We start from the raw sequence: 15655 nt of genomic DNA, 5'->3' as shown, positions 1-15655 counted from the left end.
GCTATTAGTCTCATGGTGGTGGTGGTTTAGTTGCTAAGTCGTGTCCGACTTGGAATCCCATGGATTGTAGCCCGCCAGGCTTCTCTGTCCCTGGGACTTCCCAGGCAAGAATACTGGAGTGGATTGCCATTTCCTTCTCCAGGGGTCTTCCTGACCCAGAGATCAAATCACATCTCCACCACTGCAAGTGGTCTCCTGCACTTCAGGCAAATTCTTTACCACTGAGCCACCAGGGAAGCCACCCATTTAGTCTCGTAAAACAACAAAAATCCTAACTCTTAATACCCTTATTGGTAGCAGGATCATCACTCACTGAGAAACAGGTCTCAATTCCCAGAATAAGCTGGTTGTACAGATTCAAGAAGTACACACTCAAACTATTAAAATAGGATATTCTAGACAAGTTCCCAAGCCACACCATCCCAGCCTTCACTAAAATGAAACTTGATGAGACTCTGTGGAGATATTCCCCATTTGAGTTCAAATGTCTTTAGGTCAGTAACAACTGAACACATGCAGGATAACATCAGATTGTCTTGATTACAGGCGCATCTTAAAACTTCACAATAAAAAAAGGTACATGCTAAGTCGCTTCAGTTGTGTCTTACCATTTGTGACCCTATGGACTGTAGCCCTTCAGGCTCCTCTGTCCATGGGACTTCTTAGGCAAGGATACTGGAGAGGGTTGTCATTTCCTTCTCCAGAGGATCTTCCCGACTCAGGGACTGAACCCAAGTCTCTTACATCTCCTGCCGTGGCAGGCAGGTTCTCTACCACTAGTGCCAGCTGGGAAGCCTTACAATAAAATGGCATATCACAAAACTAATTCAAAGAAGCTTCCAACGATGCTATGAACTCCAATTAGAAATTGTGTCAATACATACACAGGGAACACGTCTACTAAAAATTGTGACTGTGACAGATATTGAACAGGCCCGGTGTAATGGAAAGATCTAGGGTCCAGAAGAGTGGAGTTTGGGCTCTAGCTTCATCCCTATCTACTTACGTGACCTGAGCAAAGCCACTGAGTCTTTTTTTTTTTTTTAAATAAACTTTGGGTATTCATTTTTTAATCTAAAAATTTATCAATTTATAATTTCACTAGGTACCCTTTAATTCATAAAACCAATTGTTCAACTACTTTCATACTATTTTTAAAAGGGTTTTCATGTCAGCTAATTGGAAGGGTTAACACGTTGATGCATTTGCTAAACAAAAATGTATTATACAACTAAAACAACAGGAGCCGTGCCCACTAGGCAACGGAAGGTAGAGATGGATGGTTATGTCTTGCCTCGGGAAAGAGCTGCCTTGTATAGCAGCAGGGTGTCATTTGTGTGGTGTTGAGTGTGATTATTCTGAAGTTGTGTGACTGGACATCAAAGATCTGAGTAAACAGCCAGTGCAATAGGATACGTAGTAAATGACAGAGAGAAGAATAGAGAGGTAATACGGGAAGTGTGTGTGTGTGTGTGTGAAAGTCGCTCAGTTGTGTCCGACTCTTTGCGACCCCATGGATTGTTCCCTAGGCCAGAATACTGGAGTGGGTAGCCTTTCCCTTCTCCAGGGGACCTTCCCAACCCAGGGATTGAACCCAGGTCTCCCGCAGTACAGGCAGATTCTTTACCAGCTGAGCCACAGGGGAGCAATTAATCCTGCTCAAGTCAGAAATGTTTATGGAGGATTTAAAATTCTCTCCTCTTTGAAAGCATATCCTTTTATGTATTTGTGGAAGAAATGAAGAGAGAATGTGCAAATTCTTTGTAAGGCAAGACATTTCTTTCAAACTTGAATGAATTTAATTGGCCGCACGACTCAGCATGTGGGATCTTATTTCCCTGACCAGGGATCGAACGTGCACCTTCTGAAGTGGAAGCATGGGGTCTTAACCACTGGGTTGCCAGGGAAGTCCCTTCTTTTCAACTTTAAATAACAAAGGTATTTCAGAAATGTTCTGAGGCTTCCTTAGGGTAGTTGTCCCTTTGACATGCTATGTCCATCCCAAACTCCACGATCAGAACAATTTCTTCAAGTTAATTGATGTGGATTGTTCTACCTAAATTTTTATTTCACATGAACCTGTGTGTGTGTGTATGTGTGTGTACAGAGTCAAACGCATTTCCAGGGATAGAAAGAAAGAGCTGTTGAACTGGAATAAAAATTTTCTTTAAGTTCATGGAGGCACAGTTGGTGGAAAACTGAGTCTCAGCATCTCAGAGAATCATCAAGAAGGCTAATGTAATCTCTTTTCTCATCAGCTTTTGTCCACAGGTGAGTATTATCACATCACTGAGGCCAGGAGAGAGAAATGATGCCAAGAAGATGAGGCTTTAGCATTATTATGAGGATACGGGGGAGAGAATTTACTGGAAAGTGCAGTAGAGTCTTAGTCATAGTGAAGGGCTTTGTGATAAGAATGATTATATGTATTATCATGATGGAGAGTCCCTCAGATCTCTCAGAGGCCAGGAGTGGCTGAGCCACTGTCTGATTAAACAGGGTCCCCTGTTCCATGTGGTCGGTAGTCCGTTCTCTTTCTTAGTTGGTTGGCATAACCTCTAGCCTCAATATTGAACTGGCTTCCTTTCTTTGTTGGCCACAACAAACACCATGGAAACCTGATACATTCGCTCCAGGCAGTGGGGGTCAGATAGCTCTAACCCAAGGCGGATGAAAGACATCTGGATAATGCTTGACCACCAAGGAAGGCAACCTCAAGGAAAGTGCTCACATGGCTTGCATCCCCCTCCCCTGCCCCCGACAGGGCAGAACCTACAGCTTCTTGCTGTTTTCACAGGGCCTGCCAAATATCTCTGCAAAGCACTTAACTTCTTGCATCCCTTTGCTTGAATGCCTTGCTCATGTTCTCGCTAAGGAGACTAGCCATTCAGGAGCTCCAAGAGCCACAATGGAAAGCTTGTCTTCAATTTGTCTCACTCCTTTTGTGTGCAGCCTGAACTGTGAACCCGGCAGTCACTCACAGCTCCGAGAGAGATGCACATGGACTCTCTCCAGCCCTTCCCTCCTGCGGCAGCTAGGGAGACCTTGACGACAAAGATGCCCGGAATTCAAGGCTTTCAAGGTCTGTGGGAGACACAGCGGATCTCCTCATTTTAGGGGCTCCAAAGCCCCGGGCTTAGCAGCAAATAGAAGCTGAATCACTCAACCCACTGTGTGAGTTTTCATTTTCTATGGCTAAGGGTGTTCTTCAAACTGCCAATAGCACTGTTTGCACCTGGCAAAGATAACACAGCCCAGGCCAGTGCTTCTCCTGTTTGTTCTTAGAATAGGCAGGATGAGAGCCTCATCAATGCAGGCCTTAGCTCGTCAACAGACTTGTCAGGTCACAATGGACAAGAACCAGCTTGTTCTTCCCTAGCTGCTTCCCCTTGAAAGTTAAGTTGAAATCAAACAAAACAGCACCTTTTTGTAGGTCAAGAAAGATCAAATCCAGAAAAAAGTGTTTTTTTTTTTTTTAATGGTTCATCTTAATAGGAAGGATCACGGAGAATTAGCACCTATGAAGTGGCTTCTGTGTTCCAGGTCCAGGGTGGGGTCTCTTTTAATTGTCACTCACGACATCATGCCAAGTTGTTGGTTATTACCCCTATTTTACCGATGAGTCAATGAAGGTTCTGAGAGGTGAAAGGTACTGCCTATAGGTCAGCAGGGACCACTGAGATAGGAACCAGTGCTTATTTGCCTCCGAGGCCTGAGAGCTTTCCACTCTGCCAATGTGTGGATTCAGCTTTATAGAATCACTAGTAAGGCTCACAGGGCTTCCCAGGTGTCACTAGTGTTAAAGAATCCACCTGCCAACGCAGGAGATGCGAGAGACACAGGTTTGATCCCTGGATTGGGAAGATATCCTGGAGAAGGAACAGGCGACCCACTCCTGTATTCTTGCCTGAAAAATTCCATGGACAGAGGAGCCTGGTGGGGTACAGTCCATGGGGCTGCAAAGAGTTGGACACGACTGAGCCCTGAGCATAGTAGGGCATACAGGCGGTTCATCTGAACTAAAAAGGAATAGCGAAAACTGCATATAAAAATGGTCAAGTCACATATGATGTCTACCTTGACTAAACAGTCTCCAGGGACTCTGTTTATAGCTACGTACAAATTCACTCAAGTTCTCAATACCCTGCAGGTTTCTCTCTCTAGCTTCATCCCTTACTGCTTTCCTCACTTCCTTAATCACATCTTAGATGACCTCATGGCGACCACTTTTCCTGAAATCATCTATCCAATCTCTGCCTATCAGCTGCAGAAATGTTGCCCATCCTTTGCAGTCCACTTGGCCTGCCTCCTTGGCCCTGAAGTTCCCCTGGTTCTTCTAAAAGATGTGCATGCTTCCTCCTCCAAACTTTCACAGACCCTGGGCTCCCTGCTCTAGCACTTGCTTCTGAGCCCGCTGTTGACAAGGCTCTTTGATAAGGCTCCTTGTCTGTCTTCCTCCTTGAGCAAGAGCCCAGAACAAACTTATTCTGTAAAGAATCACACAGTAAATAGTTTAGGCACTGCAGGCCGAATGGCATCTGCCACAGCTACCCAATTCCACTGCTGTATTGCAAAAGCAGGCACAGATAGTACCTAAATGAATGAGCATGACTGTGTTTCAATAAAACTTTATTTATGAAAACTGGTGGCAAGTCAGAGATGGCCCCCATGTGCTGACCTCTGTCCTAGTTCATTGGTTCTAGAATGAACAATTGTGTCTCTTTGTTAAAAAATGAAGATTATTTTATGTTTATTTGACTGCACCAGGAAGTCTTAGTTGTGGCATGCGAACTCTTAGTTGTTACATGCTGGATCTAGTTCCCTGACCAGGGATTGAACCTAGGCCCCCTGCATTGGGGGGTTAGCCACTGGACCACCAGGGAAGTCCCAGCAATTGTGTCTTCCTTGCGCCTATATCCCTGCTGTGCTGTACAGTGTCAAAGGTGGCACTCATAAATATTTGTGGAATGAAACAGAATTTAATCAGAGATGCTTTTTCTTTTTTTAAAAGCTATTGTTGAAGCCCCGAGAACTCTGCAGATTTCTCTCATCCTGCATTGCTGTCTGTGCACACTGCTGAGCTGTCAGAACCTTTTGACCTGTGGCTGATTTTCCTGTAGGCTCAGGACCTTGCCCTGAAGCTTCAAAGGCAAGCTGACTTCTAAGGAGCCATAAAACACATTTTTGTCAACTCCTTGTCCTCAAACTCCCGGGAAAACAGCAGTGAGGTTTACAGTTGTGGAAAATCACCTTAGGCTGGGATTCTGCTAATGCAACAAAGAAAGCAATTTCTGACTCAAAGAAAAGGGAAAGGTGAGTCCCAGGGCATGGAAGAAGTCAGCAAAGACCTATTTCTTTTTACTGAACCAGCAGGTTACTGAATCTGCAAGTGATGGCTAATGGAGAGTCACTAGCCCCTGGTGGGCTTCATTCATGAATTTAGCTGCATAATTATATGTAGGGTAGAGAGTCTTGAATATTCATCCACAGGGTTCATTCCAAAACACAATGGATCATCCAGACCCTATGCCTCAGTTGCTGGGGCAGCTTTCTTTGTCGACAATATCTTATGCATCAAAACATGTCCATCCTTCAAATTCCTGGGCATGCTCAGTAGGACACTCACCTGGCTTCATTTATGAATTGTTAGTTCCCGTCTTTCCTTCTTTATAAGTCACTTGATATGATAGAGAGGATCTAAGTACCACTGACGAGGAGCCATAAGTTTATTAGTTATAATAAGAAAAAAAAAAAAAGAATAAAAAGCTTTCAAGGGATATGTTATGCCAGCAACTAGAATGCCTTCCATAGTTACTTATAACTTTTCATAAGGAAGTTACTTATCTCTTTTCATAAGGAAGTACATTTAATCTTTATTTTTTTCCCCATCTGGGATCATAGCTTTAAAATCAGTGTGGCTGAAGAGGGATAATATTTAAGCACAAATAGAATCAGAATGAATACTGGAGGTTTAGTGATGAAGGAAATGTATCAGATGCCTGTTTCCTACCCTTCTCATGGTTAAACTTTCAGTCCACTGCTGTGCGTGGAGGACTGCACATCATTGCAATGGATAAGAAGAAAGAGTGAGGAAGGAGTGGAAAAACAAAATCACATTCTTCGCTGCCTAAGTATCCAGATTTACTACACTCGTCTCATGAGAATGGTGAGCTTAATACAGCTCTCTGCTCTCTGTCTCATCTCCGTATGCCATCAGCCTCTCCTCTGGGCCTCCCAACCCCCTCCCCAAGCCTCCTGCCTCTCAAAAAGAAACATCAGGTTATTTTAAAGCCGTGACCTGAGACGGCCTCTCGGGCAAGCCCTCTGCAGCTGCCTCTGCAGCAATTCTAATCAGACATCTGTGGCAAAGCTGCGGACAGCCCGAGCCCAGGAAATTCACCCAGGTCTCTATAACCAGACTGGGGGGGGGGGGCGGTCACCACCACTCTGCTGCTAAAAGAAACATACCATTTGATCATTATTATTATTAAATCATGTTGATGAATATTATTTCAGACAACTGAAGGAGGCCCTTGATCAAAATCACCCCCCAGTCACCCCATGTGTTTCTCTCTCTGTTCATTTTGTTGTTCTTGTTGTTGGTCAGTCACTAACGATGTTGGAGATGTGATTCGTAATCAAACCACCTCAGCAAGCCCCTGAGTTCAGGGCCTGCCTGTTCTGTGGTCTCGGGGCAGAAGCCCTATGCCTGCCCTGTGGAGATACCACGTGGAAAGAAATGGGGTGCAGGGGAGGAGCCGGGTGGGACGCAAAGGAGAGGCTCGATCTCAGCAGGTCCCAGAGCTGAGGCTGTTACTCACATGTGTTGGGAAGCATTGGGGTACAGTTCTGAAAACTGTGGAGCCGAGTCCTCGGGGCCGTGGGGCGCCGCGTGGCTGATCACCATCATAATGGGCCTATGGGGATACATTCTCTTAGACATTTTGAAGTAATTAATGCTCTCGTTAGTGATTAAGTCTGTGAAGTAGTCCTGAAACATACATTTGACACAAAACAAAAATTACAAAACGTGACATTCATCAGATCACATTTGAATACTGTTTTCCCTCAGAAGCAACTCACTGAATGAGGAGGTAAGATCTTAAGCAGGAAGAGAAACTGTACTTCCCAAGGAGAAAAACATCTTCTGCAAACAGAGATCAGTTGCTAATTACTTTCTAGGGTTGCTAGCATAGTAACACACACAAACATCTTTTTTAAAGTAATGTACAATTTCAGAATTAGGGGAAAAAAAATAAAAAGTCAAGTACTGTTTGCCCAAGATAATGATCAGATCTGGCAATACAAATGCTATAGTACATGAAACACCGGATACATATTTCATTCTCAGGTTTCGCTGATGTAATTCGTTGACAAAAAATTTAATTGCTTCAAGGGCAGGAAATACCCACGCCCACTACAAATTCACAGTTGCAGACACACACACACAGACATGCACATGCATATACACATACACGCATAAATGCACGCACACACAAAATCTTTTTGTGAAATTAAAAATTCACCTGTGAGAATTACACAATGATTGCAATGAAAGTCATGACCAAAATCTGGATGCACAGGGAAAAGGGGCAACATTCTATGAATTAGTTTATCTGAAACACTCAATATGGGGAGTAGTTGATTTCCTGCGGATTATACCCTGTTAATTGCACAACTAAAATGATCCAGCTGTTGGGATTAGAGCCTGACTTGTTAATAGAACAATTTAATCTATAATCCAAGGGGCTGATGCAAGACTATAAGGAAAAGCGGGGGAAGAGATGGAATGAAAAAGAAAAGATGAAAACTGAAAACACCTGCTTCCTCTAAGTGTGTATCATTGGCCTGGAACTCCAGTATAAAGTTTATTCAGAAAGCGCTCAGGCAATGTGCACTGTCAGAGGCTTCTAGGCATGACTAATCGCATGTAGATTCAAGGACTAGAACAGCTGCAAAACCCTTGCCCAAGGGACCAAGCCTACGTCACATGTCCTTCTTAGGACAAGCCCACAGGCTATCACCTCCTTTCAAGGAAGTGTCTGTTTCATTCCTTTCCTCTCTCTAAAAAAAAAAAAAAATCTATATTCTTTTCGACACAGTTGTCTTTGACACTTAATCAGCTGTGATAACGGGCAAGATACGCTGATTTAGTCTTTGGAGGGAATCTTGATTACTTTGCTCTCCTTAGGACAACAGGGAAAGAAAGGTTAATAGCTTGAACAAGGAGCATGACAAGTATCCCCACAGATAAAAATGGGAGCAGTGACAATTAGTGTACTTTGTAGGGCACTGCTCAAACCTGCCTCCAAGGTTTCTGCCAACTCTCAACTCTGATGAGTCTGGAAACCTATTAGCAATGTTTGTGAATTCATTTGCATGCATTGTTTTCTGGAGGGTATGAAAGGAGACTTACACTTTATCTCCCCCGCCAAGTCCCTTGAGCTCAAATCAGGCCAAGCATAAGAATAGCAATGTGCCAAAATTAGATCAAGTCCCCTCTTTCTGATTTCTACCAACGTCTTTTTCACAGAGATCTATGCTAGTTGGAGCAGATTCTCAGCTTCTTTTAGATGAATGAGGATGAGATGGACATGGTTAGGAGGGAAGAGGGTATTTTAGGCTAATTAGCAGGCTAAATTTAAAGATGTTTCCCCCTCCACTCCTGTGATCTGGAAATCGTTTTAAGTTGGCAATCACAAAAGCTGTGTGGATTTTAAAAAGTCTAATCTGGGATCCATTTGTTAGAGAACTCTGGGACCTGTTCACTTCAGTTTCTATGAACTGATTTGGAAATACTAGGATTGACTGCCTTACAGACTTTTGTGGACTCTAGCTGCCATGGGCAGGTGTCCTTGTCAATATCAAAGTGTGGTAAAAGCAAAGAATGTGGTTTCCCAACTTTTGAGTTTTGCACTTGTCTTTTCTTATTCTTACATCTAAATCTGAAGCCACAGACAGAATATACTCTCACCCTAATGAAAAGCAAACAGTACAAGATGAACATCTGATTATGTGGGCAAGTCTTCTAGAGGGGGGAGAACCAAGAATTATCACAAGACAGAGTGGAGGCATCCATGATTTTTTTGATAATACTTTCATCAAAGGCTGATTGCCTTTCATCCTAATGAAGGGGAGAAAAAAACCCACTATTCAAAGTCAGTGTTCCTGAGAGCCTTTTTCTTGCCTGGAGTTTAAAATTATCTTAAAATTTCTCATTCTAAAACTGTGAGAACATAGCCAATCTCGTGGATAGGCTAACATACTGAAAATGACTTTCTCCCATTATGCATGAAGTAAATTGATGCAGTGTAAAAGTGCCTGAAAATTACCTTCGCATAATCAAATCCATGCTTTTCTTTGATGCCATTGCGACAAACAGTGTAATTATAGAAACGAGAATTCTTGATTAATCCAAGCCATTCTCGCCACCCAGGAGGGATGTAGCTGCCATTATATTCGTTGAGGTATTTTCCAAAAAAGGCTGCAAGGGGGAAAGAAGGATTATTTTCTCATATGAAATGATCAGTCATAACTAAATGCATCGACATGAAATTATGTCTTGAAAAAAAGACAGTGAAACAAAAGTTAACCTAGGTAACAGTGGATGCCAAGGTAACATTCACGTAATACTCTGATTCTTTGGTAAAGTGACCCACATACATTTTCCTTTTGAATAAATAAGAATAGTGCCTAGGTACATGGATAGTTTATATAAATATAGTATAGTTTAATAAAATCACCATCAGGTTCATGATACTTTGAATGCATGTATTTTTTGTGGTCCTTCCAGGATAAAAGCAGAATGAATCTTTTTTGTTAAGTTTATATAATAATCAGAGAAGTAGCTGGTGTGAGATGTGGAGTACTGAAAGTTGTCTTTGGGGTAAGTTTTCCAACATATCTCTTGAAAGTTGTGAATTACAAAAATATTATTGAAAAACTTGTCTTTGTTTTTGGCTATCAGGACAGTACATATTTTCCTAGTCAAAGAACCTTCGTAAACTCAGTTTCTATGGGATGTGGTCAGCGCCTTTATGTCACATGCATGTCATCTTGTTTGCATTGTGTATATTTTACAAATGTGTGCTTATTACTGATAATCAAAAATTCTAGCAACATGGGGTTACAACCTTGATGACTAATTTTCATAGAATTACAGTAAAATAGAAGTATTGACATACGTGCCACAAAAACACCACTGCTCAACCAGATGCCTTCCCTGTCAAACCCACTTTCTGGCTTCATTACAGACGCCTCTACTTACATACATGAAGAAAGTTCTTGGATGACTGGCTCGGAATGATGAAAACAGATCCTGGAATTCAGGCACTTTACTGGTATTGCTCTTAAAGCACATGTTTCTGAATCTCAAACTTATCCAACATATTTCATTCCTGGGTCTTTACGGAATCTCCATTTAGCTTGATTTCATCTTTGAAATATAACCACCAGTAGAATATCTCCATCTGAATGTTTTTCTTGCTCCTAATGCAATCGTCCAGAATGGAATGAATAACTTTCCCTTGCATATGTACTTCTTTAGAAAGCCTTTGATTCTCAGAGTGGCATCATCACTCACCAGGCATGGCCACCCAGCACTTTCCCTGCCTCACCTACCCCTTTGCTCACCTTGCTATGCAGCAGCTGCTGCCTGTAGGCTCTAAGTGGGTCAGAGCCCTGGGACCTCTCACTCTTTCTCTGACTTGACACCCCTCCTGGGGGCCCACAGATTCCTGACCATCTCTCCTATGCATGCTCCAGGGTCTTTCCACTCTCACCATCAGCTTCCTGAAGACCAGCTCAGGTGATACCTCCTTCTCGAAATCTTGGATGAAGAATCACAGTGAGTTTAACAGCTTGCCATCCAAGGCCTTCCTTTTGTCTGGACAAGATCTCTCTCTTTCCAACCCCATCTTGCACATCTCTGTGATGCCTCTAGGTGTTCTGGTTTCCACCTCTCCTTCTTTGCCTGTGCTGTTCTCTTGGTCTCCCTCTCTATGAATCAGGCCAGAACAGATGCCATTTCACTCCCAGTCTTTGCACTGATTGCACAGGATTTTATCTCTGTGGCTCGATATCACAGTCTCATCCTTCCTTGTGGAACAGTTATGTTCATGTATAAGCATAATCTCCCTTATGTTGTTGTTTAGTCACTAAGTCAAGTCTGAATCTTTTGTGACCCCCTGGATTGTAGCTCACCAGGCTGCTCTGTCCATGGGATTTCCCAGGCAAGAATACTGCAGGGGGGTGCCATTTCCTCCTCCAGGGGATCTTCCCAACTCACAATGCAGGCAGATTATTTCTGCTAAGCCACTGGGGAAGCCAGTATCTCTTATATTGTAAGGTTTTTTTCAGACAAACACTGCCTTAATTTCATCTGTGTGCACGCTCCTCCCATCCTAGCATGTAGTCTAGGGGCTCCATTAATTTTGTTTCTTGAACTGGAGTTCATGGACCCCCACATATTCTGGGAACTCTACAAGTTCTGGACTTGTTAAATTTTGTGTTTTCAATTGAGTTATGATTTTTCAAAAAAGCTAATTTGGTCAAAATATTTTCAGAGTAGAGTTTCATAGGTGCAAAAGTTGGTACTTCTCTTTGGATTTATTTTCTTTGAAGAGTTGACTCAAGTCTGAGGAACACAGCAATGTTTGTTTACTTGCTGAATGAATGTTTATACATTGAATCTGCAAATGACTGAATCAATCAGATGGTCCCTTAGTCAAACATCCACAGCTTGAGGATTCTGCCAGGGCCCCTGAGCAGACAGACAGGCATGGAACAAAGTGTCAGAAGGTCTCACGTCAGCTGTGACTCAGGATTTCCCTCTGAACTTCCTATGAGCTGTAGGAATTCTTCCAATGGGATGTTCTCATCTTCAGAGACTAACCACCTTCTCACACTGAACCACAGATAATTTTCCTTTCTGACAAAATGCAATGGGACTTAAGAGTCCCAGGCAGCAGACCAAGGCCACACCCCACCAGCATGACTTCAGAATGGGACTGTTTCCAGAAGCCTTTCACTTGATAACCCAGAGCCCAGCTCTTTCCCCTGGCCTGCTCCTCATCCTCAGGGGTTTTTTTTTTTCCCACTTTTCCCTCTTTTTATAAAAGATCATAGTGGTTAGGAATATAAAGCCTGGGGCCAGGCTGCCTGGGTTCAAATCCTGGCTCTGTTACTTTCTAATTACATGTCCAGAGGTGACTTACTTAACCTCTCTCTACTTCTAATTCTCTTCTTGGAAAACCAGGAAGATGATGATGATAATAGTGGAAGGGATACAGTGAGGATGAAGATGAATTAATACATATGTAAAGCACTGAAAACAGTACCTGGCACATAATGAGGGCTTATTAAGTGCTGCCACTGCTGGTACTAGGTTGGCCAAAAAGTTTGTTCAGGTTTTTCTACATCTTATGAAACTTTTGGCCAACCCAACATTATGATTTTTGTTTGTTGTTTAGTCGCTAAGTCGTGTCCAACTCTTTTTGATCCCAGCTACAGGACTGTAGCTGGCTAGGCTTCTCTGTCCATGGAATTCCCCAGGCAAGAATACTGGAGTGGGTTGCCCTTTCCTCCTCCAGGGGAATCCTGACTCAGGGATGGAATCCAGTTCTCCTGCATTGGCAGGCAGATTCTTTACCATTGAGCTACCTGGGTAGTCCCAGTATTATGGTTACCATCACCATGATCATTAGCCTTTCAACTCTGGGTTCTGATTTAAATAACTTACCCTCCTGAAGTGCAAGGAAATTCTGTTCTAGAGTTCTGCCCTTGTGCATCTGAAAACATCGCTGGAGAGGTTACACAGTTTTCTTCCCTAATCTGATTCATTTTTGTAGCAACAAATCCTCTCCCAATTGGCTGACATTTTCTTGCTTAATTAGTTTTTTAGATTTTTTTTTTCTTGCTACTTTTAGTTTTGTTCTCTGTTCTTTTTTTTCCCCCTCTCAAGGAAGCCAGGCCAAGTCATTCCTGCCCTTTCCTCATTGTTTTACCCGTTAGGTTATTTAGGACTGTTTTCTACCCATTGCCATGGCTATCTCCCTTTCCCTTAATCCTCCCCTTATAAACAATTCCTTTAAGTCTCTTAATAGTCCCTGTTATTCGCTTCAGAACTCCCTCCAGGTTTTCCGTGTCTTTGTGTTAATGGGGTGTAAAAAATGTACTCACTATTCCAAATGTGTCCTCACCCATCACCCTTGGCTTCAAGGGAGACGGGACCTCGTGCATCATGAGGCAGTACCCAGCGTTGTCAGTGGGGAGTTACTCAGCCTTTAGTGTCGCCTTCGAACACGGAGGCTCATTTATAATTATCCCTGGCCTCTTTCAACAACACTTCCTGGCAGTGCTCTGCAATTGATTATCTGGGATTCTAATTATTTTCCTCCAGATGCACTAAATCTCTTCCTCCCTCTCGAAGGTGAACTTCATTTTCTTGCCCATATTGCCATTATATTACGTGCAGTTTGAAGTTTTTCAATCCCTTAGCTTTGGCAATTCAACTCAACTACTGTCTGAATATGTCACTAGCACACCATCTACCCCTCCTCTCTTCTCTGGGCCATTAAACACTTCCCTTCACAGCTGTTTAGAAGGTGGAAGGTGGGGTTGGGTGACAGGGAGAAAGATCAGAAAGTCCTGATCATAACGACTGTTGACTTCAGTTCACACTACTTCTGTCCAAAACTACCTGTTACACAACACTTAGAAAAATTTCCTTCAACTATTTGAGGTAAAAGCTTTTATTTTTAGATTTGCAATAGTAACTACATATACAAAAGATTTCTGATGCTGTAGAGAAGTCAAATGTTATTTAATATAACAAATAATATACTAATTGAGCTCTGCTTGCAATGATTAGATTTGGGGTGGCAGGATTTCACTAATAGTAACTATTAATTTACATAATTTTGAACCAAGTTAAAATTATGATTTACTCTTATGTCACCTCGTACACACAAGTTTGGTTTCCCCAACTAGACTGGAAGTCTAGCCAAGACAGGAATCTTACTTTATGTCTCTTCATGGATCAAAGTCCACTATAGTTTTAAGCATAATGTGACTCAATTAATAGCATACTATGGTAGGCTACATCTTGTTTTTGGGTACTTATCAAAAATCCATAATACCATCATTCATAAAAATAAGAATATTAGTTTGTTTTACTTTTAGTGAACTCTATTAATAAATTTTTAAAACATCTCATATTAGAGAATAAATATACTTGCCATAAGTAACATGGGGTCTTCCTGGTGGCTCAGGCTGTAAAGAATCTGACTGAAATGCAGAAAACCCAGGATCTACCTCTGGGTCTGGAAGATCCCCTGGAGAAGGGAATGGCAACCCGTTCCAGTATTCCTGCCTGGAGAATTCCATGGACAGAGAAGCCTGGCGGGCTACAGTCTATGGGACTGTGTAGAATCAGACACGACTGAGTGACTTTCATTTCACTTCATAAGTAACATAAATAAATTTTATAATGTAAAAAGACACATAAAAATTGATTAATTTGTCTGCGGTGTTTTGTTACAAAAATAATTCTTTACATAACAATTTTACTGCAGGTCTCTATTAAATATTGTCCCTTCCACCCCAGTGATATGAAGCAGAATTAGTATGACTAAAATTTAATTCACCTGTGAATTTACAAATCCTGTGTTATGATTATAATTTGAGCACTACCATTTTTAAAGGAATCAGTATGATTACAATGATTATAATAAAATTACAATATAATTTTGGATAGGAAAGAGAACTAAGGAATCCCTCTAGTCCTATCTCTGCATTCTATAGGTTAGAAAACTGGCCTGGAAAAGTTCTCGAAATAAGTTCAAGGCAGAGTAAGGACGTGATTCCAGTTCTTCACCGTTTGGTTCAGGGTTTTTTCCCCTAATACTTGATTCTACCTCTCAATTATGGATTATTACTGTCACTTTAAAATTTATGCCAGGTTTTACATTCATGTCTCTACTTGCAAAAGAAATTTAAACTAAAAAATTTTGAGTGGATAATCAGGTAGAATTTTCCTTTTTATGATAGATAATTCAATATTGTTACCACTTCACTTAGAACATAAAATGCAATAGAAATGTTATTGTATTTTCCTTTCTTAAACATTTAAGCTGTTGTAAAGTCATATTTTCCATGAGTAAAGTTAGAAAAATTTAGGTGTAGTCAGTCCAAAAATATGCCTTGGTTCTGAAAAAAGAAAATAATGTCATACAATGGTAAATACAATACTGGATCAATTCAATTCATTTAAATCCATGTACTCTGGTTACCTTCCAAAATAAGTCTCTCAGTAGTTTGTCTTCTCTGAGTTGTTCTTCGTAAAACTGATTACTGCTTTGTGATTCTCACTAGATGAATATTTATGTATAATACAGCTTCCGTCATTATTTTTTCTATGTTTTCAGCTAAATGTTCTAAATGATGCATTTATTGTTAGGAAAACAATAAAATCTTTATATATTGGCTCCCCCCCCCCACTAGTTTGGTGGTTCATAAATAATTATGCTGGTTTAAAACCGACACACAAATTTTCTTAACTTCCTGAGATGTCTGTCATCCTGATGTGCTTATTTGTAGATTTTCAAATGAGTCTCTGTCCCTGGTTGGATTGATAATTATTGTCACAGAGACACCT

At 41.6% G+C, this 15655-nt stretch overlaps 1 protein-coding gene across 6 annotated transcripts in view; it reads right to left on the bottom strand.

Annotated features, from left to right (window-relative positions):
* SULF1 (sulfatase 1) overlaps positions 1-15655 on the bottom strand; it is a 188440-nt gene that overhangs the window by 50497 nt on the left and 122288 nt on the right. For all 6 annotated transcript variants that reach the window (XM_043484098.1, XM_043484097.1, XM_043484096.1 and 3 more), the window contains 2 exons: positions 9333-9484; positions 6822-6991 (listed from right to left, as the gene is read on the bottom strand). In XM_043484098.1, the coding sequence (XP_043340033.1) occupies positions 6822-6991; positions 9333-9484 (322 nt within the window). The remainder of the gene's footprint in view (positions 1-6821; positions 6992-9332; positions 9485-15655) is intronic.

Source organism: Cervus canadensis, chromosome 12 (assembly GCF_019320065.1).
Source record: "Cervus canadensis isolate Bull #8, Minnesota chromosome 12, ASM1932006v1, whole genome shotgun sequence".
Lineage (NCBI taxonomy): Eukaryota > Metazoa > Chordata > Mammalia > Artiodactyla > Cervidae > Cervus > Cervus canadensis.
This window is presented reverse-complemented; position numbering and strand designations above follow the sequence as displayed.